At 46.0% G+C, this 26,101-nt stretch overlaps 1 protein-coding gene across 2 annotated transcripts in view; it reads right to left on the bottom strand.

Moving 5' to 3' along the window:
* The window catches only part of LOC139060239 (activating signal cointegrator 1 complex subunit 3-like), a 462,385-nt gene that overhangs the window by 158,013 nt on the left and 278,271 nt on the right, over nt 1–26,101 (bottom strand). For both annotated transcript variants that reach the window (XM_070539311.1, XM_070539312.1), the window contains 2 exons: nt 22,886–23,023; nt 9,541–9,661 (listed from right to left, as the gene is read on the bottom strand). In XM_070539311.1, coding sequence (XP_070395412.1) covers nt 9,541–9,661; nt 22,886–23,023 — 259 coding nt within the window. The remainder of the gene's footprint in view (nt 1–9,540; nt 9,662–22,885; nt 23,024–26,101) is intronic.

Here is a 26,101-nt window from a genome sequence, read left to right as displayed (position 1 = left end):
CTTGCTGACGAGAAGAATTTTCTTGAAGCGGATACTGAGAATGGCCCCAACTTGATTGGAGCTAACCATCTTTGGGAAATCATGACGGGAGAACTTGCAAGGAGCATAGAAATTTCAGGACTGGTCGCAATTAACATGGCATTCGGATGGACAGTGCACGGACCGAGTCACCAAAAAGCATTCCTTGACTGTGACGCTAACGTTACGGTCTGCGTTCTGCGAGTGGAAATGATTACCGACGATGACATAGCCTCGCAGATTCTACAGTCGTTCTGGCAGCTTGAAGCAATGGGCATCACAGATTCTGGCGAACCTCCCTCTCCCGAGTCCATTGCACGGTTCCGAGGAACAATTCGCAAGAAAAATGGCAGATACACCGTGGGGCTGCCTTGGAAAGATCAGAAACAGCTACTTGGAAGCAACCATGATACCGCACTCGCACGTCTACAAAAACTGGCAAAAAGGCTATCAATGAATGAAGAATTATTGGAGCGATACAACACAGTCATCCAACAATACCTGTAGCCAGGACACGCTGAAGTGGTACCTAAGAGTGTTCCTATTGATTGGGCCACCTATTATATGCCACATTGGGAACTTATACGAGGGGAGAATCTCTGACCAGCAAGCTCCGGGTCGTGTTCGATGCCTCGTCACATGCTCAAGGCTTTCCATCCCTCAATGACTGCCTGGATAAAGGGGTGAACCTCAACCCAGAGTTACTACAAGTACTGCTTCGCTTTCGGTGGTTTCCGGTCGCCATCAACTCGGATATCGAGAAGGCATTCTTACAAATTGAGATGCAGGAGACCGACCAAGATGTGTTCCGGTTTCTCTGGTTTGATGCCATTCCCGTCACCCAAAACAGTAACATTGTCGAATGGTGCATGACCAGGGTACCATTTGGATCAACATCAAGCCCTTTCTTGCTCATGGCGACTATTCATCACCACTTGGACAACGCTTGTGAGGACAAAGCGCTTGCTTCTATTTTGAAGAAGTCCTTTTATGTAGACGATTTACTGGTGGGTGCAGAGACATGCGAAGATGGTCTGAGCATCTATGAGTGATCGAAGGCAATTATGCGAGATGCAGGCATGAGTCTCAGAAAATGGAAGACCAGTAACCAGCAACTACAAAACATTTTCGACAACCAGGAAGAGCAAGTGGAAGGTGCATCAAGGGAATCAACTGCAGTTTTGGGAATGCAACGGGATACCAGAACTGATTACTTCGAATTTTCTTCCAAATCTATAGCCCAATACTTAGCCTCAGCTCAGCTGGACACAAAACGTACACTTATCAAGGCTGCTTCCCGAATTTGCGACCATCTTGGTCGAGATTCCGTCACTGCAAAGCTTTTGTTTCAACGCCTGTGGGTTTTAGGCCAGTCTTGGGATGACCAGTTACCAGAGGAGATCAAGACGACAAGGACAGCATTGTGCACAGATGTAATCCAGCTTGGCTTCATCAAGATTCCGCGCTGTGTGAGAGATAGGCTATATGGAGCGGTTGAGAAGGCAGAGCTGCATATATTCGTCGATACCAACCTGAAGGCTTACGGAGCATGTGTTTATTTGAGAACAGTTGATGACGACGTAAATACAGCTACATCACTAATAGTAGTGAAGTCTCGAGTAGCACCTACCAAGATTTTAACACTGCCGAAACTCGAGCTTATGGCTGTGGTAGTAGGAGCCAGATTATTAAAATACATCTGCTCATGGTGGGATTCAATGCATTTTCCCTGTGTCATGTGGACAGACTCAACGATCACAGTGAGCTGGATCCGGGGTGACTGTAACAAGTTGGGTCAGTTTGTAAAGCACAGAGTGACTGAAATCGCAGCATTTGCTGACCCACTGCTATGGCGTTACTGCCCAGGAGAAGATAACCCGTCAGATTTATTGATTAGGGGCGTATGTTATAAGATTCTACGTACATGTCGCAGCTGGTGGAGGGGACCTGGATGGTTATCCCAGCCAAGATCGACCTGGCCTACAGACTTGGACATGAGCACACCGATCTACAAACAGTCAGATTGTGACATGTACTTCTTCAAGCGCCAAGAATAGTGGCCACCGTGATTGACTTAAGGAAGTTTGGCAACCTACAGAAGCTCCTGCGCATCACTGCCTGGGTATTTCGATTTGTGGATTGATGCCGTCGTATTCAAACGTCGCTCGGTGGAACTATTTCGACAGAGGAGCTAAACGAGGCTGAAATGTTCTGGATCTGTCATGTCCAGCTAGAAGCATTCATGAATGACACTGAACACCTTCGGCTTAGAGACACTGTCCAGAAACACTCCGTACTGCGCAATCTTCACCCTTACCTTGATCGCAGCGGGCAGCTTCAACTTGGTGGCCGACTTGAAAGGATGAACGCTACGTATGACGAAAAGCACCCGGTTATTCTACAGCAAAGGCATCCCTTCACGGCCTTAGTTATTACTGAGGCTTACTGTAGAGTTTTACATGGCGTTGTGGCAAGCACTATGATGCAGATTTGACAGCGTTACTGGGTTATACATGCTCGACAAGAAGTTAAACGGATCATCAATGCTTGCTTTCTCTGCAAAAAATACAACGGCAAACCTGTAAAGGTGCAATTTGCACCAATGACTGAAGACAGGCTTCTCACATCACGGCCGTTTGAAATTGTGGGATTAGACTTTGCAGGCCCACTATATGTAAAGCAACATGAGACTGATGGAGTTACATACAAAGCTTATATTCTGTTGTTCACATGTGCAACTACGAGAGCTATAAACCTTGAATTGACGAGTGGAATCTCTACAAGCTCCTTCTTACTAGCGTTTCGTAGGTTTTTGGCTCATAAAGGAGTGCCCGCAACACTGTACCCCGATAATGCTCTCGCATTAAAGAGAGCATCCAAGACCTACGGGTCATTTGAAACACCATGAGAAGCTCTCCATTTGCATCTTTGCTCTTGACGCATCGCATAGAATGGAAATTTATTATGCCAGGTGCGCCTTGGTGGGGCGAATGGTGCGAGAGACTTCTCCGATTAGTCAAGACATCTTTACGCAAAGTGCTGGGAAAGAGCAAGCTCAACAGCAAACAAACTGAGACTGCACTGCTTTAGGTAGAGGCAGTTATTAATTCAAGACCCCTAACCGATACGTATACGGACGCTAGAGAGCCCTCTCGACTATGTCCTGCTCATTTTCTGATCAAGAGCTCACTTCTTGCCTCTCCAGAGCGATCCAACAGTGACGACGAAGCTCGAAGTACACAGGCTACGCGACGTAACCTCAGCAAGAAGCTCGTGGACCACCGGTGGATCCAATGGAAGAAAGAATACCTCCTCGAGCTGCGGGCACTTCACCTCTACCCATAGCATCCTAGTAGCAGTCTACAAGTAGATGATGTAGTACTCATTGAGGAATGTAACGTCTCTAGAGGTATTTGGCCACTGGGACGAGTCGTGGACGTCTTCCCTGGTCAAGATGGAATAATCTGAGCCGGCCGTGTGAAAGCTCAAGATGGCAAGCTTATAAAAAGGCCAGTGCAGAAATTGTACAAGCTTGAACTGGACAACGCTACTGGGGGGGGAGTACGTAGAAAAAGACGAATAAATGGAGCAGGCGGGCACTGCGAGAAGAAGAAGCTCTATTAGTAGCATTTCCTTGCCTTCTTATGTTGCCTTTTCACTCTCTTGCCCTCCAGCCATGTATGGTGAGCTGTGAGGGAAGAGTGGCAAGGCTGTTGGTCGCACATTTTATGACTGCGTCGGTTCTACCCATTTTCTACCTCCTCTTCCCAGCTCCTCTCCTCTCTGCCATTATATCTAGCTCCCCCATGGAGACACGAACACAAGAGAAATGGACAACACAAACGCCGACTATCAACTGAAGGGAGCACTGAGGCAAAAAAAAAAAAGAAAAAAGAAAGAAGACACAAAACTCATCGGCGCATGCTCTGGAATGGTAGAACCAAGTGTGAATCAGGTACATGTGCCGGTCTATGTGGGAGGCAACTGTTAAGGCATTTGATCTCTTCTTTATGTAAGATAATTGAAGGCTGACTCATTCACGCACTTCCACCATTATTTATGTGCCATGCCTAGACCATCAGACGTGTATCTTCATTCCTATGCCTGTACAGTATCGCGCATTCATCCAACTCAGGCAAGCAATTACAATCTTGGCAGGCTTGGCAATGTAAGGAAAGATTAGAAGGCGATCCACCGGTTAACAAGCTTTTAATTTCCATTACCCTCTGACTGATACACTGCCCCGTCTGCCCTACGTAGAAATGGCCACCGCTAAAGGGAACTTTATATACGGCACCCATACGACAGTCAGTAAAACTGTTGTTCTTGATGTGCTTCACTGGACAAATATCTGTTCTTTTTTTGCCTTTCACCTGCTCCTTTTTCCTCTGCACGGCAGCGCATATCTTACCTACCTTAATGGGAGCAGTGAAATCAACATTAACACCGCATCTACTTGCAACTTTTTTTGAGCCTGTGCAATACTGAATGAATGTAAGGAATAGCCACTACTCTTTTCTTGCTATTACTTCCTTCTGTAATCACGTCCACCCCCCTTGAAATTGACTTTTTTAGGCGTTCAGCCGCACTGGCCACTGCTACGCTAGGATAACCTGCTTCTAATAGGTGCCGGACCTATGCATTAAAACTGGCACTCATTTTGTGCATGCACAATCTGGTAAGACTAAAGGCAGGACATGGCTATTCCGGTTTTTACTACTTTGGAATGCTTGGATTGGAAGTTTAACAATGGCTACGAAGATCTAGGGGAGTATTGCCAACACACACGGTTTTGTTCGAAGACCAAGGAAATGTGTAGAAACTGTATTACGCGTCTCTGAGGAAATTCCTTGGTAAACTTTAATCCTTCTCCATTAAGTTTAAATTGCTCACTTACTGAGGTAGCAGTGGAATCAAATTCGTCCCTATTGTAGAAAATCAGGTAATCATAAACGTAACGAAATACCTTAATAACACAATCACCCAAGACCTTCTCTAAGCAGCTGTCAATCTTACTCAGGTAAATATCACTAAGAAGAATAGGGGCAACCTTTGAACCAATACAAATTCCTGATTTCTGCAGGAACACGCTATCTCTCCACCCAACCAGCGTCAACTTTAAGTACAATAAAAGAATTTCTAGAAAAGCATCTGTGGAAACATCGCATCTGTCTATAAAAGCCAACTCTTGCACTTGTTCTTTGATGCGCTCACTTACAGAGTTTAACAACCCATCATGCAGCAAGGAATAATACAAGTCTTCAATATCCATACTAAAAGCAGCACAATCACCAGGATTTTTCTCTGTCAGAAACTGAACTAATGCCTGAAAATTGTGCAAGCAAAAGGGGTTTGAAAAAACTAGTCAAGTAACTAGCCACACAGACTAGCCATGTCCCTTTTTCTAACACTATAGCATGAAAAGGACAATGCTATCTAGATTATGTCTTGACAGGAGGTCAACTTCACATTGCTTAACTGCCAAAGGCTTGAGTTTCGCTGGCTGAAAATTATTTTCTATAGCTGATATAGCTTTTTTTTGAGAACACGTCATCTGGCATAATTATGAAATAACCTTCCTTGTCTGATATTACTGGTCTAAGTTTATGCTCACAAAGCAATTAACGAATGGTCCGACAGGATCAAACATGTTAATCTGATTATTCAATTGTTTAATGCTTGCAATGCACTCTAAAATGCAGAGTGAGCATTCTTCTTCCGGGACAAACCTGGCTATGCAGCGCAGTAGGCTTAAAATGTCAACGGGTTTTATGTTAGGCTTAAAACAGTGCTTAGGACCTAAAGCAAGGGTTTTGCAATAGGTACAAGCATAGGAATGAAGATATGCATCCTATGGTCGAGGCATGGCATATCAATAATGGTGGAAGTGCGTGCGTGAGTCAGCCTTCGATTACCTAAGGAAGAGATCAAATGCCTTAACAGTTACCTCTCACGTAGACTGGCACATGTACCCGATTGACACGTGGTGCTACCATTCCAGAGCATGCGCAGAGGAGTTTTGTGTCTTCTTTCTTTTTTTGCCTCAGTGCTCCCTTCAGTTTATAGTCGGCGTTCATGTTGTCCACTTCTCTTCTCTTGCGTCCGTGTCAGCACGCTTTACTCCTTCTTTGCATTATGAATCCTTACCAACTGCTTTTTGTTATTCCCATCTGGAATTAGCACAAATGTTAGTTAGGTTAGTACAAAGGTAAACGCTTCAGTTTCCGCAATGATTATGTGGGGTGTCACAGATAATTACAGCCTTCCAGAGCGTATTCTAGCGATGCCCAGGCAGCTCCAGAGAGCATTGTGGTAGCGCAATGGAAAATACCAAACAAGTTTCTCGTGCTGCCTTTCCTCTCTGCTGTGCACCTTCCGTGTATATACATACCCTGAACAATTTCCCTATGCCAAATTAAATTACGGGGTTTTAAGTGCCAGAACCACGATCTGATTATGAGGCTTGCCAAAGTGGGGGACTCTGGAAATTTGAACCACCTGGCCTTCTTTAGCATGCACCTAAATTTAAGTATATGGGTGTTTTGGCATTTTGCCCCAATCGAAATGCAGCCACCGTGGACGGGATTCGATCCCGTGACGTGCTTAGCAGCCCAGCACCATAGCCACTAAGCAACCATGGCCAGTGGTGCACAAGAGAGCAGCTGCAGCAGCAGCAGTGGAAATGTCGAAGGAAGAGGCAAACAAATATTCCCTTTAATAAGCTGGCAGACCCAGAGAGAGAAAGAAAAAGATACATAAAAATATGCGTCAGAAGTGTTCACAAATCCGTTTCAAAACTATGCAACCGGTCATGTAAATCAACCAATACGATGCATGGCCTGGCATGGCAAGATTATCGTAATTGGTGGTGAAGAAATGAACCCCACTTGACTGCTGCCATAATTACAATTGTTGATAGTGCTTTCACAGGGTACATAACTTTTTTGTCAATCAGACATCGCATTTATCGTAATACACCTCCTGCGACGAGCAGTGATCAGCGGGCACATGCCAGACATTCATGTCAAACAGCACGAACAACAGTGCACTTACATTCAATGTGTTCAAGGGCTGCATAAGCAATGAACCAATGAACACAGCACCTGTTTATTATGTGCAGAAAATGTTCCATACAAGGCAGGCCTAATGCCAACAACAGTGTGTGGCTAATGAAGCCTTCGTTTTCCACTCAATTACAAATTCCACAACTACTTTATTACTTTTTGAAGCACACATGAGACAAGCACTGAGAAAAATAAGGGGATTCGAGGTGCTCAATTTTGTGTTTTACAACCATATAAAGAAAACAGACAATGGAGCCAAAGAAGTTGTAATGGAAATTAACTGGTTTGTTTTAATTTAAATGTAGAAATAATAAGAAAAAGGAAATCAAAGTGCAAAGAAAATAACTTGCAGCTGGTGTGAGCCAAACCCATGTCATTCACATTACATGTATGGCGCTTTACCAATTAAGCTACCGCAGCGACATCCTCCTGCCTACTTTCTTGAGTATTTGTGTACGAGTACAGGATTAGCCCTGAGAATGTGAGCAAATGTGGGCATCCTTTCAACCACAGATGTCCTATGTGAACTTAGGACGGGGCAACTGGCCAATAGACCCTCGCATGCTACCTCTCAGTAAATGCGAGTAAAAATGAGATATATGCACGTATGGCAAATATGTGCATGCTAGTTGGTAAGATATAATACAGCCAAGAGTTGCCAAACACATAAACAAATACAGTAAAAAGGAAATAAACCTAGACAATTCTGCTCTCCTCCCCCCCTCCCCGCTCCAAAAAAAATTTGCGCAGATACCACGCACAGTGGGAATCTGTTATGCTATCGATGTTACGTTATCCAGAATTGTTTAGGGTTCTATAAATCGTTGCCAGATGAACCAACGTGTTCGCGGAAATTTAGTAGAGGATGGCATTTGAGCTTGGGCAAAGAAATGTTAAAGCATGATTAACTTGGGTGATCATGAAGTTGGTACAATGCCGCACCGTTTCTATGTGACAAACTGCTACGAGGAAAGTGCTGGGGTGAGTGGGCCGGTCCGAGAGGTGGTGCAGTCTATAACGCGGCAACTTAAAGCACAATCTTTCACAATGAAAGAAGACAAGAAAGTGGCATACGCTGTGCGTTTCAAAGAGCTGGCTGCCTTTGGAACGAGAGAAGCACGCATGTTATTGTGGCTTAGTGGTTAGAGTGCCGGGCTGATGTGCTCCACAACTGAGGATCGATTCTACCGTCTGTCACACATTATTTTCTTATTATTAAAACGAGGCAATAAAGGAACATACCTACCTACCTACCAGCTGCAAAGTGCCAAGAATCAGGCAAAGAATGCTTTGCATTAAAAGAGACAAAAATGTTATGATGGAGCTTATGGTTCAATTTCTGAATGTGAAATGCTTTCAGGTGAACTTGTGCTTTCGTATTCCTGCTCCTGTCTAGCATCACAATTTCACATAACATGCTCATCTAAGGAATGGTTGGAGAAAGTTTCAAGCCCCTATGAGACCAAATAAGACAGATTTCTTGAAGGACTCATTTGTCGACACGATTCCTCTCCAATGCAGGAGAACTGCGTCATAAGAATTGAACTGGCTTCATTCCATTTGTAAAAAAACACCACAAGTTGCAAGCGCAAAACACTCCCTTACAGCACTGATAATACCCTTATTCAGAAAATGATGACCAACAAGAGCTCCCTTGATGTTGATCAGAGGGGGCCAGCATCTTATGGAGACAGAAAACGACGGGAAAGCAGCAAGATCTGTGATAGAAGTATGTGTGGCACCAGGAGACAAAATAATTGCTGAGCTTTGAATGGTGAAAACATTCCTCCAGTTGTGCTTGGAGGCACACGACATGGCATTGTGGACATGTACAGAATAGGAGCTCCACTGACAGGGCATGCCTTACTGGCCCACTAGTACAGTGCCATGGCAGCACGCCATAGTCTCCAGCAGCAGAGCCCGGTGTCCTAGGTCATCAAAACATGCTCAGTCATGAGTTGAGAAGCTTCAAAGAAAATCCATCTGGGTTTTATTCATAGCTTCGAGCCACACTCAGCTGGATGATTATTTCTTCCTTTCTTAAATCTTTCCCGGAGCTGTGACTAATTGACAACCTCATGATGACACCAATGGCTTTTGTGACTGACGTAATGAAAAAGACAGACAGACAAATACAGCTTTGAACTGCTGTCACAGTAAAACAGTTGCTTAAGACAAAGTCCTGGCATCTAGGCCTGCATACATGTTGCGAGTAATGGCATATATGACTGGTTGCTGCACAGTGCGCTCAAACTGCCCTTCAAAAGCCATTCAGGTAAGACAGCAACTACGCTTTGCTTTAAGCATAAGTAGGCTTATGTGGCAACAATGGAGCTTGATCAGGGCCATTTCGTTAGCTTATCCTCATAATACAACCTCAGTAGTGCCGCCAGGCAGCTCTGAAATGACTAGTCAAAACATGCCTTGAATAAAGAAGGGCTGTATGCAGCCAACGTACCGGTGATGGGAAAGTCCACATAACGTGAAACCTTGGCATCATAATACTCGGTGCCTTTTACAACAACAAGATGAGCTGGGAAATTAACCCCCCAAGCCAAGGTCGCTGTGGCTATCAGAACCTGCAGAGGGAGAGAAAAAACAAATGGATTCATCACACCATACTCAGTGACAGAACAGCCACTGGACATTTTGGCACAGGTCTTGGGACAGCAAAAAGCTGATCGGGTGCAGCAACAAGCACTTTTGGTGCAGTGTACAACATACATCAATATATAAGATATGGTTGCAATTTTGTGTCTATTAATGAGGCGTTCGAGACAAAATTGACCAAACAAGATTAATTTTTAAAAATAATGTTTTCTCTGTGCACATATCACAGCGTAGCTTTTACTATTTTGACTAGCAACAACTGTTGTATGTTTGATGCACTTCAAGTGAGTGAAAAAAAGAAAGTTTACGGAACTGGAAGTGTGAACAAGACCATGTCATAGGATGTGCACGGCTAAACCAATGTTATAGTAAAGGCGTTGTAGGGGTCTCGTATCTTACAGGAGTACCGAATATTGCAGGTTTAGGCTTAACAAGCCACAGGGCTGTGGCTTTGCATAGTCTAGCGTGCCGCTGCACAAGTGCTCAGGGCGCAAAAGGGGGGGCACTGAGTGCTACGCATGCAAGAAAACACAGTATTGCTCTCATTTAGCAGAAACTGTTTATTTGTCGCCGGTGACACCCAACACTGCACAAATGTCCGGTCCAGGGCCGGCATGGGAAACAATGAGCTCCCACACCAAGGACAAAAAATAGAGAAAGGGGCACCCCTAGCACATCACTGCGGGAGGATGACTGCTTGCGACACAACACTAGGAAAAGTCCCCACAGCTATGCTGATTGCAGTCACGATAACCAATGGGTCTGTTCATGACATCTTAGGCGATCTCCATCGGTTTGGAGCCTCCAATAAGTGCTGCTCGGGGCAGTATGACCACTTGTGAACATTAGCACTTTAGGCAGTATAATAGTAAGAGCTTGGTGGCGCAAGCCACTGTCCCATTCCAAAAGGGATGCCCGCCCGCCCGTCCGTCCGCCCGCCCGTCCGTCCGCCCGCCCGCGCAAGCCACTGTCCCATTCCAAAGGGAATGTCTGCCCGCCCGCCCGCCCGCCCGCCCGCCCGCCCGCCCGCCCGCCCGCCCGCCCGCCCGCCTGTCCATCCGTCCAGCCAGCCAGCACTAGGCACCACTTTTCGGCTTAGCATTCAGAAAAGGAGCAACACCAGATATGTGTGTGCCACAGCTGCAAAGGCCCCGTAGACGAGCTCAAGTCAGAGACCCTAACAAAGGGGCAGCGGGCGAGATAAAAACGTGTACGTACCCAGTGCTGTCCTGGAGAGATCTCTCTCGTGCTTACTCTGTCGACTGCAACAGCCGTGACTGGCAGCGCAAGCGCCACCAGTGCAAACCGGTCTGTGGCAAAGGCCACTTCGGCTGTTGCAAGTGGAAAGTGAGAAACGAAGGGATGACAGTGATAGGTGATAGTTTGATTATTGGAAGTTATTGGCACAAGGACCAGGTGTCGCCAAAGAGTGTCAAGGCAATGGTAATTAGCTGTCAATGGTGCTTGAAATGTGAATTTCGAAGGGTGAATGTACTGTAGCGGCGCAACTATCACCACCAGAACCAGCGAAAAAGATGGCTCACGTGAATGTAGCGTGAGAATAGAACATGCTAGGGCGCTCGACCTGAGCAGTCACGGTAGCTGCCACTCCCGGGATTCTGTGGCACCAAGGCTGGTCGGCCTAACTAAACCATGGGCATGGTGGCTACCTCTTCGTGCCGCCGCCCACAAATTAGCCACAAGACACTCTTAGCCATGACCACCACAGAGCTATTTGTGCCCTTTGCCGCCTCCTACAAACTGGGGATCCGGACGACTGAGCCCAGCCGTGCCAGCATCAACGCAGCGACTCTACCAAGGTGAGAGTGATGTGGTTTTACGCAGTCCAGCAGACGTCCCGCGGTTGTAGGGTGTCCAGGAATTCTACATCAATGTGCCAGATATCTGGTTTATTCAGCAAGACAGCCACTTCCGTATCAAGGTTTCAGGCTCTGCGATTGTCACCACCCCCCGGCTCCGACTTCTACAAGGACTTGCGGGCACTCATCCTTACACGCTACGTCATCTCGAGCGTTCAGTTACATCAGCTCTCATCAGCTCATTTGTACCATTGCATCATGCCACGTCTTGTGGTCCCACATTGCCTGTGTCCACCCATGCTGATCGTCAGCACACGCCGGCCCGGCATCAAATCTCTACTTGGTCTGTGACCCTCCTCGCCATCTTAAAGACAGCTGTGCAATGACTCTTTCCAAGGAATTCACTGGACCAAACGCAAGAGCTTTCTGCTTCTCTAAGGCCCGCTGCTCTCCTTCCTTGGATGTTCCTGCAAGCTATACGCTTACCATTCCGGGGCACCTTACTCATCACCGATTCAGAGGCTCTCCTACTGCAACGGCTTCACTAGGCACAAATTTCACACTCTCAGGCAAGGCAATGGCACATGCAGAACCTTTGTGATGACATCAGCGAACGCTGCAACCCTGATGCTATCGGCATTCGAGATTTTACCGAAAGCAGCAGCAGGTGAGCCTTCCGATGTTCTCTTCTCACACCTTCCGCGGATGCATGGCCAACCGAAATTTTGCACGAGCAGCTTAGCCGTCTGGTTTTTTCAGCTCACAAATCACTTCTACGTCAACAACATGAGTGACTAACACTTGCCCTATCTCCACGTACGTCGTGAGCTACCAGATGGTCCTCTTTCGGAGCTCCGACTTCTATCAGGCTCGGGCATCTATGAGAACCTGCGGCAGGTTGTGATTTCGCACTACGGCATCACTGTGGCTGCGCCTCGCTCACAACCTACACTGTCGGCGCTGCCTGGTATATCTCTCTCGGATTGCATGCACCTGACACTACTAAGGACGTACTCAACGCAGAAGACAATGCGCTCTGTGTCCACACTAGGTGTTCCTACAGCACCATTTGCACACTTTACTTGAACGGCTTTACCTAGACTTTACCTGGACTTGTTAACGGATTTCGATCACACTTCGCACAAGGAGGGGGGCACTGTAGTGGCACGGCTATCGCCTCCAGAGCCGGTGAAAAAGACAGCTCACATGCATGTCGCACGAGAATAGAGCACACTATGACGCTCGACCTGAGCGGCCGTGGTAGCTGCCGCACCCAGGATCCCATGGCACCAAGACTGGTCGGCCTAACTAAACCGTGGGCACAGCGGCTACCTCTTCGTGCCGCCGCCCAGAAATTAGCCACAAGACACTCTTAGCAATGACCACCAGAGAGCTATTTGCGCCCTTTGCCACCTCCCACAGTACCACGATTGTATTGAGGTCTAAAAACAATGTAAAGTACATGAAATATATATGTATTAAAACTATGATAATGACACGTGAGGTATGAGATGTGCTATGGTCAAAAATGATATGCAACGCCGGGATGATATACAGAAGATATGGGTATTAATAGCACTAATGCATGCCTCAGGAGGACCCTTGAATGCAAGGGCCTGGAAGCATGTGCTCTACAAAAGTGTATTATCATAGCAGCAGCCTCCAGTGAGAAGATGTGCTATGAATCTCTTGCCTTCATGACTTGCAAAGTGTAAGCATCATTTGAAAAGTTCAATACGGCTTTACTGTAAAAAAACGGTTCTTTGCCAAGAAGCGTTGTCGAATGTTAGGAGTTGCTGTCAGCAGGCAAAAGGAAAGTGTTTTTTTTCTTTGGGTGTCTGCTTCCCCATACTCAACAAGAACAAGATGTAGAGGATGGTGAGCATCTCGCCACATTTTGCCACAGGTAGGAAGTTCATCCACGGTCAACAGGTATGAGTGTGTGTCATATGTGTGGCCTATTCTAAGTGTGCAGAAAATAACCTCAGGTCACCATATTTTCATTATTGGAGGCGAATTTCCCCTTAAATGCAGCTTATTTGACGTTTCAGTGTCCCAGGTTCATAGTCTACAACTTCATAGTTGTAGGAAGATGTGCAATCAGTGCATTTTACCAGTGCTGACATATGGGGCAGAGACTTTGAGAAGGACAAAGAAGCTTGAGAACAAGTCACGGACGGTGGAAACAGCAATGGAACGATGATTGCTAGGCATAACGTTAAGAGACAGAAAGAAAGTGGTTTGGATCAGAGAGCAAACGGGTGTAGACGATATTCTAATTGGCATAAAAAGAAAAAATGGAGTTGGGTAGGTCATGTAATTCACTGGTTATATAACCGTTGGACCATTAGGGTTACAGAATGGGTACCAAGAGAAGGGAAACGCAGTCGAGGACGGCAAAAGACTAAGTGGAGCAATGAAATTAGGAAATTCGCGGGCACTAGTTGGAATTGGTTGGGGCAGGAAAGGGGTAATTGGAGATCGCAGGGAGATGCCTTCGCCCTGCAGTGAACATAAAACATGCTGATGATGATGATGGTGAATTGCAACATCGCCAGATGACACAGTAGCCGTGTCGTAGTCTTTAAGAAAACTAACATACTGGCAGAGAAAGTTTGTATGGTTAGGTTAGGTGTACAATGTGGAGGTACGCTTTGCGTCAGGCTAAGACTGAAGGCAAGCTCTGGATCTAGCCACACACAGTCATTCCGTGGTACTCCTCAACCTGTAACATGTGTAATTGCCGACATGTTTGGTCTGAGCAAATAAGGCAACCAGAGGTGCCAACTCTAACAATGTTTACTGCTACAAGCATTGAGTAACACTTGCAGAGGAAAGTCCATTCTGTAATAAATAATAAATAGGCTTGCTTCATTACAGGGGATAGTCAGGGAAGTGAGGTCACTCACAAGTTACAGCAGGCAATGCTATATGTCAGGTTCGAGGTCGGGGCACCAAGAGACCGAGTCTCCCCGGTGATGCTGGATGCGTGTGCTCCCACAAGACACAGCCCCTTTGGACTAAATTCACGGAGGAGTTCTTGAACATCATCGAGGTTGAGGAGGAGACCTCTGACATTCTATTGTACCATCAGTGTGCCCATATTGAAAATAATGTTGTGCTGTGTGCATCAAACAATAAAAGTATGTTGATTTAGCATGAAGAGCCCTTTTGGGGCCTTGTAATGGGGGGCTTATCTTTTTTTGATTGGTCGGGTGATTTGCGCAGCTCCTTGGCCACTGGCTGCACTGCCTGGCTGGATGTTATGTCCATCGCCTCTCGTAGGGTGTAGGAAACGTGCACTTGTGAGTGGTGTATGCCATGAGAGCCTCACCTCGACAGACGAGACCTTTGAGCCCATCAACTCGGAGGTTGAAGGGCTTGCCTTAGCCTCTAAGCTGCGTTGGTGCTACCAGTGCTTGCAGAGGCATCTTGTGTGGTGGAGTTCAGAGGAGGTAGGGCAGCCTTGACTGCCCCCACCATGGGGGTGGGTGGTGACGCCGCATGCTCGCTGGGCGTGACGCAAGCAGCCAACAAGCACCACTTCTGCAAAGGTTGTGCTTTGTGCAAATGATGCAGAAAGACGCCAACGTGGCTCTCTGAATGTTTTCTTTGGCCTTTAGAGCGATTATTCTTTTTCCAAGTTTCACCAGATCTGGAGCAGGGCGGCCACCATCGCAATTCATGCAATGGGCCTCTGCCTCACAGACATCAGCAAAGTGATCTTTGATTCCGCACTTTGTGCATATAAGTCGCCCTCAACAGCTCCGGGAAGCATGACCAAACTTCTGACACTTGAAACAGTGTCGCAGATTTCATATGTAAGGCTTCACACGGATCTAAATGTATCCAGTTTCTATTGTCTCCGGTAGTGTGCTTTAGCCTAATGTGTTTATTATACGTTTTGTTGGCAGTTCTTTGTTGTTGCATCTGGTTTTGACACACTGGACGTTCATTATGTTTTCTTCCTTCCATCCATTCAAAAGTTTCTCATCGCTCAAGTCCATCAAGTCATCTTCTAAAAGTGCGCACTTACTGTGATAGGTATCTCTCCAAATGACACAAGGTTGTTCAATTTGTAATGCTGCAGTTTGTCCCAGAGTTAAAGTACAGTAATCTCTCATTGTAACGAAGTCAGTGAGACGGTGAATAAGAATTCGTTAAACACGGTAATTTGATATAAGCGACCACTCGAAAAAAGCTAAAGCAGTCGAGCTTTAATTGCACCACAACTGTGAGAAAGTCAAGACACAATGTATTCAGTGAAGCAAATCTTTATTCAGGTGCAAAAAAGGCAGTGAGCTTTGGCTGTTTCAAGTTCTGAACAGGCAAGAGCAATCCCTGCTCTAATTTGACCAAGTATTGCACAAGGCCGTGGTCGCCGCCCATCCTTATTTTGCAGGAGGCATAGGTACCCCCGCATCCGCACTATAGGTGGCACTTCACGTGGCTCTTCGTCCGCCAGCTCTTCATCCTCGTCGGGGCAACCAACAGTGTCAATTACCTCCGCATCTGTTGATAGGGCGACCACAGGGGAAGCAGTGTCAGCCAACGTGAATGTCTCAAAGTCGCCTTCTACCTCTTGGCCAGCAATTTTATGGAAAGCCTCGCACAGATCGCTGCAAGTCCAGTCATCGTCAAGCTGGCCATTGTCAGGGTCGCTGATGACGGCACGGGAAGAGCCGGAATGCGCAAAGCAGCTGGCGACTTTCGAAGGTGCGAGTTCTTTTATAGGGTCATGGTGCGCAGGTCATGGAAGATTACGAGAGTATCACACAAGAAAGTGCCGCACATGCCATGGCTCGAATCTGAGGCTGTGTTTGCTGTGCTCAAAAAACGATTAGCCGCTCATTGTGGGTACGGAGAGCGATCGTGAAAATTGAACAGTTTTGCAGTAGAGCCTTTGCATGATAACTGAGAAATTTTTTCCCTAGGTTTGCAGGGTCACTGTTGTTGACGACACTGTGCTAATTCTACGGTTCGAGTGTCAGTGTTCGCGTACCGTCACATCCATGCCATTGACAAATGTTTAGGAACAAAATTCAATGACCCTACCACGCATTTAGACCGTTTGTCTAAAGTCCGATAGCACGAATTGAGCATGACCAGCTTGAGAAAATCGCCAGGGAAACGTCAGCTCGCGTTGACCCACCATATTGACAGGCTGACTTTCCACTGGCGATGCTCGGATTTTTCATGTTTTTGGCAAGTCATTGGTCGATTTGAGCTGTCAAAAGTGCAACAAAGCTAGGGGCGGTGTTTTATTGCGATGCAAGCCAATTATGGCGAGCAGCGAGCAAATTTCTAGACCGGCTCCCCCGCAGTTGTCTTCCTGATTTGTTAACGCAGCTCCTTGCACCGAACATGGCACTTGTAGTCAGAGGGACGCTTCAGTGCCAGAAGTTCTCTTGAGAGCAGTAAAGCTTTGCTTACCGAGTGCACCACATGGAATGCTTAGGTGCAAGTCTGCCCACGGCCTTTTGGCCACTTTTCAGCATCCAAGAGACTGTGGTCTTCTGGCATTGCAAAGCGTCAGGAAAACTTTATTTTCATGTGGATTCTATCACGGGGGACACCAGCGATGCGACTGCGACTGAGATTAACAGCTCGGGCACACTGCTCCATGGAATTCGACAGCTTCCGTTCGCTTTGCAATAAACAGCTGGGAGCACTCGGCACTCGCTTGGTACCCGTTACTAGGTGTGATCATCGGTTATAGGTTTGGTACTTTTGTGGCCTGTCCTGTGCCTGCATGAGACTTATTCGTCAGCAGTATTAATTTGGGACTGCATGTGTAAAGAAAGTCGCCGCAGCTGAGCGGCAGCAATGCCTCTGCTCGCCACTTCATACTAAACGGGTCAAACTCTTCGTGTGCTTCGAGTAATGTGGCTTAAAATGCATGCGTTTGGGTCGGGACTGGAAGAAATTTCGAATAAAACAATATTTCGCGTCAAGAGATTTTGTTATAACAGGAGATTACTGTAGTAGATCCCCACTGGCTATCTTAGTAGCTTTAGAGCCACAACAAATGGTCTCTGTGAGGCACTTGGAGACAAGAAATGGCGACATCATCCCGACTGCCTTGTCACCTTTTCCCCTTTGGATGTCGTGAAATTTGCGAAAATTCCTTTGTTCTTTAGGATAAACTGGACTGTTGCATCGGTACGCCCCCTTTTTGAGGGATGATAAGTTGAAAAATTGTTTAAGGTTCCCATGATTGTGCAGTTTATTTGATGACAATGTCGACACCACTGAGCCCAACTACGGGACATAGAAGGGCATGCGTGCAGGCAAGGCCTAACATGCCAACTGTACATTACTGCTATAACCAAGGTTGGTAATAACACACCAGGTTAACTCTTGCTGCCTGAAGAATTGCAAGTAAAAGGGAGTGAAGAGGAGAGTGGGTGCGATGGAGTTCTCTCCGGGACAGCATGGACAGCATATCTGAGCAGATACACATTTTCTTCTCATCCACCGGCGCCCTCCTTTAGGGTTTCAAATTTGAGCTCGCCTACGGTTACTTTGCACATACGGCGTCTTTGCCCTTCTTTTCATGTCTACCAAATGAGAAAATCACGGGGTGGCAAAGCCGCCTGGTGCAATGAAACTGATTGAAAGTGAGCTTCCACGGCTGCCAGTGAGCTTGTGCACGTGCCCAGTGCCATTACGCGCAAGCAACGGGGCACACCTGGGATGTTGGACTGCAATCAGACCACGCACTGGTACAACCTGAAGAAGGTGTCACGACCAAAGGCCCTCAGTTGAGTACATAGCCTCAGTGCACTAGCTTCTTTACGAATAGTGTACATTGTGACATCGAGTCGACACTCTATGTGCTTAGTTGTGCAGACCAAGGCACGAATGCATGAAATGCCTAGCCACGAGTCCGAGTAGTCAACGCTCGATGTGCTTAGTCGTGCAGTCTGTGGAGCCAATGTGCGAACTGTCTAGACGCAGGTCCGAAGAGTTGATGCTCAATGTGCTTAGCTCTGCAGTCCAAGGTGGCAATGTGTGAAACGCCGAGCCGCAGGCCTGAGTAGTCAACGCTCGATGTGCTTAGTCGTGCAGTCTGTGATGCTGATGTGCGAAATGCTTAGCCACCGGTCCGAGGATTGCATGAGCTTGGTCGTGAGTTTCTAAGCACCGATGCTGAAAGGCTTAGTCGTGTTCGAGGATTCTGCATGCAAAACTTGGTCACAAAGTCTGTGTCGCCAATGCTCGAAATAGTTAGCCGTGGGTATGTGACTTCCACAGAGAGATCAGCAATGCTTCTGCGATGTCCAAGTAGCGCCCATTTGGACACTCGTGGATATAATGGTGGCCGAGATGTCGAGAGCTCGCAAGCTGCAAACAGCATACGAGGTACAGGGAGCAGAAAGTCATGTCTTCCCTTAATTCGTTATGAAATTCAAACAGTTATCAAGTAGAATTAAACAAGCTGGCCGCCGTGAGTGACAACAGATTAGTAGGATCGCCAGGTTGCTTTGCAGGTTGGACTGTTGAAGGATTGCGGGTTGCGCGAGGTTGTGTGCGATGCAACCTCACAACCAAAAACAAATCCACTACAACCAATTATAGTATATGCGTGCATCGTAATGCGAAGGTCGTGGGTTCGGTCCATACTAGCAACAAATTATCTTTTTGCCCACATTCATTTCCCTTTCCTTCATTATTTTCTACATTTAAACTGCAGCTAATTACCCTTATGCATTCCTTGACTTCACTGCCTGTTGGCTTTATATGGTTGTGCTCAGCAATAACCAAGCCCTTCTGTTTCCCTTTTTCTTGTTCATTTACAGCGAAGGTCTCAAATCTGGCAGAATTGATGCCATTAGGTAGCTTAAGAGGGCTTATTAGACACATGCCTGCTATTATAAGTTCACATGTTACGCAATGCCAATGGAAAAAAAAATAAAATAAAAGGTGGTGTTCCACATTTGCCCACCATGGTTCTGAGTGGTGCTGGCTAAAAATCCCAAGAATAGACCTAGTATATATGTATAAATATACTGTGGAGATGCACCCCAGTGCAACAGTCATGGTGCTTGCGGGCAAAGCTGTAAGACTGATCGAGAATGCGCACCTGCTGCGCTAGGGCTAACTGGATAGTGGCCCACCAAATGCGAGAACAAGCAGTTGCAGAGGCAAACATCCCATGTAACCAACTTGTTGCGTGGCCTATGAGCATCTGTAGCGGCACTGAAGCGCTCAGCGGAAGAGAGCTTGGATGGAGAGGGCACCTGGGGGCTGCCATTTGGCAGGCCAATCAGGGTGTGTCCCAGTGACGTTTGTTTGCACAGTGACTCAACCCCAAGAGGGAAAAGCATGGTTTGTGCAGGAAATTACTTCCAGTGTGTTAGCCGTGTCTACCATGTTGCCACTGTGGTGGCGGCGACTTCGAGAGATCGAGCTAAGCACAACACGCCAGCTGGGGGACAAGGTGTGGGAAGGCACCTCGATCCCCACAATGACTAAGTTGGTGGACGGATTGGTGGCCATCGCTGTAGGACGATTGATAGGTAGTGCAATGCACGCGTAATGCAAAGGTTGTGAGTTCGGCCCCCACCAGAGACAAATTTTCTTTTTGTATGCTTTCATTTCCCTTTTCTTCATTGTTTTCTACGTTTCAATATCAACCACAGCTAATTACCCCCATGCTTTCCTTGGCTTCATTGCCTGTCGGCTTTATATGGTAGCGATTAAAAATATTGAGTCCTTATGTATCCTTTCTTTTCACTTTCAGCTTACTGTAGCAAAAAATAGTGCCAAAATTTATTCTGCTTCAATGCCTTCGTTGCCTGGGCAAGCACATATTTTTCTGTACTGTAGCCTTTTATGTTTGCACAGAAGTGCCTTAACAGGACAAGTGCAGACATCCCATTGGAGCAGCTGTTCATAGAATACAAGTTGTCCTCACTGTTCCCTTCAATCATTGCCTGATTCACAATGTCAGCGATGAAGTACTTGTTCTCAAGCTCTCCCACGGTAGCAGCACCTTTAGCCACACACACAAGCTTGACAAGAACTTTATTAGAGTGTCTTGAGGAACTTGATTGGGGGGAACTGAAGGCTCCCCAATCAAGTTGGTGGCTCCGCCCACGACGGGACAGGGAGATGGTGACTCTCCGCGATGTCGCGGGCCCTCTGGATGGCCTGTAGTTGGTTTGGGAAATCAGAGCTCTTCAGCAAGATGTCCCGCTTGGACTTGTTATGAAAGTCGGAGCCCGCATTGTACGGGCAACGCCAGAGCATATGGTCGAAGAAGCAGCACGCGTGACCGCATTTGGAGCACGATTGCGGAAAGTTTGGTTCTATCCAACTAAGCGCTCTCGGGGTGAGGTAGGATCTCGTCTGTAAAAGCCTGAAAGTAACAGCCTGAGCCCTGTTCAGTTTCGGGCTGGGGGGAGGGAATTTTCTCCTGCTGTGTCTGTAATGTGACGTAATTTCGTGAAAGGTCGTAAGTTTATCTTTGAAGGGGGAAATCCTGCGGGGGAGCCGGACCGCCAGGCAGTTGGCCCACTCGTTAGGGTTGCAACCCGCTTGGTTAGTTGCATCGTCCATGTGGGCTGGGAACCATGCTATGGTATGACCTGCAGTTTCTTATCGCATATTAATACGAAAGCATCTGTTAATTAACTTCATGGTGAATGGCAAATTCTGCTACTTTGCACTAGCCATCATGCAAAAAGCTGAAAAGCAACATCTGGGAAAACAGCGCTACGACGAGAAACTCAGATTAGTTGTGTGAGCAAGCACTGTGGTACAGACCAGGGGGCTTATTTTGCGAATGTCCATCTAGTGCACATGTCCATTTTGACTGTTGCTGAAGTTCTAATTAGCTTGGCTGGAGTATGCGTAATAAGGAGACATGCCTCCCCCGCTAATCAGCACTTCAACAGCAGACAAACTGTGCATTAGGTGGGCACTTACAGAACACTCCCACGTGTCTCGTATAGAGTGGCGCACATCCATGGCGTGGCAGACCTGTGCAGGTGCAGCCAGGTCAAACTACTTTTTAAGGGGGTGTTGGTAGCTCGCATAGCCATCGTGCAAAAAGGACAACTTGTGGGGCAGTTTCATATTTTTTCAAGTTTCATATCTGGGAAGTGCCTATTATTTTTCTTCAGTGTAACCATACTTATTGATAAATATTCTCACTGTAACTTTACAGTGTTCAGAAATTATTCAATATAAGAGATAATTTAAGGTTTATAGGTTCAATATACAGCAGACTTTCAATAATTTGACTCCATTTAATTTGATCTTTCGGTTAATTCGATACCGACTCAAGGCCCCGCTCTGGTGCTGATGTATTTCTATGTGCCTGAACTTTCGTTATTTCGATACTAAAATTAGCCCTCACCGCATAATTCAAACTTGACTAGTCAGCATGCAAGCGGCTGACCCTTATGATAACCCCATAGTGATCCTCTGTTTCAGCGCAGCTTAGGGAACAGTGAATGCATTGGAACACACATAGTCTCCCCTCAAAAACCGCTACTTTCAGCCCCACCTTAAGAGGACTCTGAAGCAATAAACATAGGTCACAATGTCCGATTACAATATATACCCTGTTCTAATGTGATCCCTTTTTTTACAGATAGAAAACGGGGCCAAAAATTGTCCGCACGGTGCAATCACACACAAAACCAAAACCACTTTCGCAGCGCTCATATGCTTTCTCGCATAACGGATGTATTGCGGCAAAGCTGCCTCTAACTAACCACGATGCAAAGCTAACTTTAGGACATTGGCCGCCTTTGGGCAACACATAAACCCTTACCCATTTTTCTTGATAAAAAACATTAGCTGTGCGTTAGACTACTACTTTGTTTAGAAGATTTATTTTTATTTCTATGTTCGTTTTTGACTTTGCACAGATAAAAAGTGGGCACACGTTTAATTCACTGGCATGTTACAATAGGGCAAATGCTGTCAAATGACTCAGCAGTGTTTTGACATTTTTTCTACATCTTGTTTAATTCAACCCGCTGGATAATTCGATCAATTTCGTTGATCCTGTGAAGGTCGAATTAACTGTAGGCGACTGTAGTTGAATGCACCTGCACTGACTATTGAATTTGTTATTCGACATGTTCAAATATTCACACACCACTACACGGTATATGTTGTGTGAACTATATATGCTGTGATTACTAGTTAGTAGTCATAGTAATATGACTACTACTATGACTACTAACTACTTTTAATACACCTATGCACTATACCTTGTGGACACAGCTAAATGGGCAGTTATAAAAAATGATTTGTTCTGAATTTCAGCAAGTAAGCCTCACATCTCCTCTTTCAAATCTCTGTGCCTGTTCAAAGAGAAAAGGTAAAATTAAATCACTTATTAAAGATGAGTACCTGAATCTTTTGGTTCACAAACAACTCCTCCGCAATTCTCCTGTCCTTCTCCTGTAGACCTGCATGGTGGAGGCCGATGCCAAAGGCCAGGGCTAGTTTGAGGTTTTGGTCATTCACGCCCTGGATTACAGAGTCCATCTGCATGTGGTCAACATGCAAAGCAAACAACATATAAACATATATACAAAATACAGTAGTACATCGTTGATACGTTCTCGTTACGTGTTTTCCTGGTGCCAACGTTCGCAATTGAGAACACAAAAAATGACCAAATAAAGTTTAGCTCATTTTTTACCGGTTCATACGTTCCTGGAATAAAAAATTTTTTGCCACCAACATACAGTGCACCGCCGAACTGGACATATGATACGTTTTCCGGCTGCAAGATCCCATATAAACAAGACAATGCACAGGGTAGGGGCGATCGAGAACAGTATAAAGCTGCCCGCTGCGGCAGCTTCACCACCGTACTCGACCACCCGTCTCACGTGAAAGCGCCTGCATGTGCTCAATTTCTCATTTCAGTACCAGCAAATCTTCTCCAGGGTCGTCGCACATGGCATTCACAGCTATCACTGCCAATCCTATTGCCATAAGCATCTTCACCTACCTGTTTCGCAGCACATGGTACGTAGTGCCATTGGTAGCACACTCAATGCTTTTAGGCGATAATCCAAATGCGCCGCCGTTCCCTGCTGCAGGCGGCGCGATGTGGGCATCACGTTTCGCTTTGGCGGCATCGGGCATTGGCCACCAGTTCGATTTCGTTTCAGTTTCCCGTTGCGCTCTTAGAACACCACACCATATACTTTCTAAATAAATACCCTAGAGGCAAATGTGGCGCTAGTGTCTATGGGGGATCTTCTGAGCATTGCCTCACCCTACATGGGAATGAGGGGAAGTAGAGGCTTCGGATTGACTTCAATCTTTAGACTAATGGTGTTTGTTTGCGGCACAGTAAATGAAGCTATACTTAAATATATTTGCGTAAAATCTAATTTTATTTCTTCAGTATCTCATATAATGCACAATACATTACATAAACTTTGTCTGACTCTGAGATTGAAGCATGAGTGATTGAGCAAACTTGATTTGTCTTTGAAACCGAAAATGCCCATCTGTTGTGAACTGAGCAGATCGCTTTCTGTGGGGTTTAGTGCCCAGTGTGGCAGTTTAAATCAGGGTGTCGGAACTAAATGTTTTTCGTTCTGGTTTTGGTTTCGTTCCACTGAAAAATGTTTCATACCAATTCTGCTCCAGAACGAAAAAAAAGAAAAAAAGAAAGAAGGATCCGTAACGGTTCATAATGGTATTGTTTCGCTTGAAAAACATTTTCTAACCAAAGTAACGAATAAGATAGTATAGCATTCATTTTTCACTATAAGTTAATTATAAATCCTGAGATCATGCTCAGTGCCTTGAATCAAGGCATTCAGCATGATCTCAAAAGCAGAATGCCATCGAGTGTACTCGCCGAAATGCAAGACTGCTGTTCCGATAAAACAAATTTATACGAACATAAATGAACAATAAGACTTCAGTAACAAAGCATTGTACCCTTAGAAAACGAAACAGTAAGCTCTTCAATGCGTAAGCCCCGCATTTCGTTACAATGCCGATTTGCTAGTGCACTGAGTGGAAGGCCAAGATTAGTGGAGCGCTATATTATGCTCTATATAGAACTGATAGGCATTTCTTTGCAAGTTCGATATAGCCGGTTTTGACTGTACAGTAGAACTTCGTTGATACAATCCTGTTAGATACAACTTCCCAGCTCCAATGTTCATGATCGAGAACACAAAACATGACCCGATGCAGTTGCGCTTTTTTACTGGCTCATATGTTCCTGCAAAACATGATCTTTTGGCACAAATGTTCTGTACGTCGCCGAACTGCAATCTTATGATACATTTTCCAGCCCCTAGGTCTCACGTAAACAAGTAAAGGTGCAAAGCGCGTGCAATCCAGAACAGTAGTCGCTCGCTGCAGCAACTTCCCAGCAATACTCGCTCACGTGTTTCATGTGAAAACGTTGGTGCACACAGCTTCCAATTCTCGTACTACAGTAGCAGCAAACTTCTTCCCGGTTTGTTGCGCACCACATTCACAGCTATTGCCGCTAACCCTATTGCGATAAGCACCTGTTTCCCAGTGTGTGGGGCACAATGATATTGGAAGCGCAGTGCATGCTTTTGACGGACGATAACCGAAATGTGCCGTTGCTCCCTGCTGCAAGCACTGCAATATGAGTGCCCCGTTTTACTCTAGTGGCATAGTAGGTATTGCATTCTGGCGTCACCCACCAGCTCAATTTCATTTCAGTTTCCCACAGCCATCTTAAAACATTGCACAATAGGAAAACGACAATGTGCGTCACAACGCACTCGGGTTCCACCAGCTCAACGCGCATCGACGTCTCTTGCCACAACGATTCACCATGTAGCTACATAGAAATTTCCTGCCAAAATGGCCTGCTCGAAGAAGCTGCTGACCTAGCACGAAACTGAGGAGCGCAAATGTGGTAACCGAAGTCACAAAAACGAAAATGCGCATCTCAGGCCACTTGCACCCCACCAGCTCAGTGCATGTCGGCATCCTGTGCTAAACTGATACACACAATGCTTCACATTATGTAGATGTTAACTACAGTAGCGTCCACCAAATTTTTTGGTGACTCTGGGTCATATGTTTTCCCAGTTAGTCTTGTGTGTTTTTCCAAAATGTATCAACGAGGTTCTACTGTATATATGTGAACCTCTGGAATGCACTCATATTTATACAGTTAAACCTCAATATAATGAAGTTGGTAAAATGTGAAATTTGTTTTGTTATATCAAAATTGCGTTCTGTTGAAATTAGACATTTATGGAAGAAAGTAGGGTCGCTGATAGATTTTTTTTTACATGGAAGGGGGCTGCACAATGTTCTGAATTATTGGGCAATCGAAAATAGCAAATTTTAATGAGAAAGCAATTCATTTTGATGAATTTGGAAGTCGGCGACGAATGATACAGTTAGCTCTTCACATTAGTGGTACGAATTAAGCGAAGCCAGTTGTGCTTTCCCCGTGCACTCTGCAACCACGGATGCCACCCGCACCAGGACGATGCTATCAGGAAATGTGCTGGCAGTGGGGAGAAAACACTCTGTCTGCCTCTCGCTCAAATGGGTCACCGAAATTTGAGATTGCGCAACCTCCAATACTAAACGTGTGGT

The sequence above is a fragment of the Dermacentor albipictus genome, chromosome 5 (genome assembly GCF_038994185.2).
Source record: "Dermacentor albipictus isolate Rhodes 1998 colony chromosome 5, USDA_Dalb.pri_finalv2, whole genome shotgun sequence".
NCBI classification, from domain to species: domain Eukaryota; kingdom Metazoa; phylum Arthropoda; class Arachnida; order Ixodida; family Ixodidae; genus Dermacentor; species Dermacentor albipictus.
This window is presented reverse-complemented; position numbering and strand designations above follow the sequence as displayed.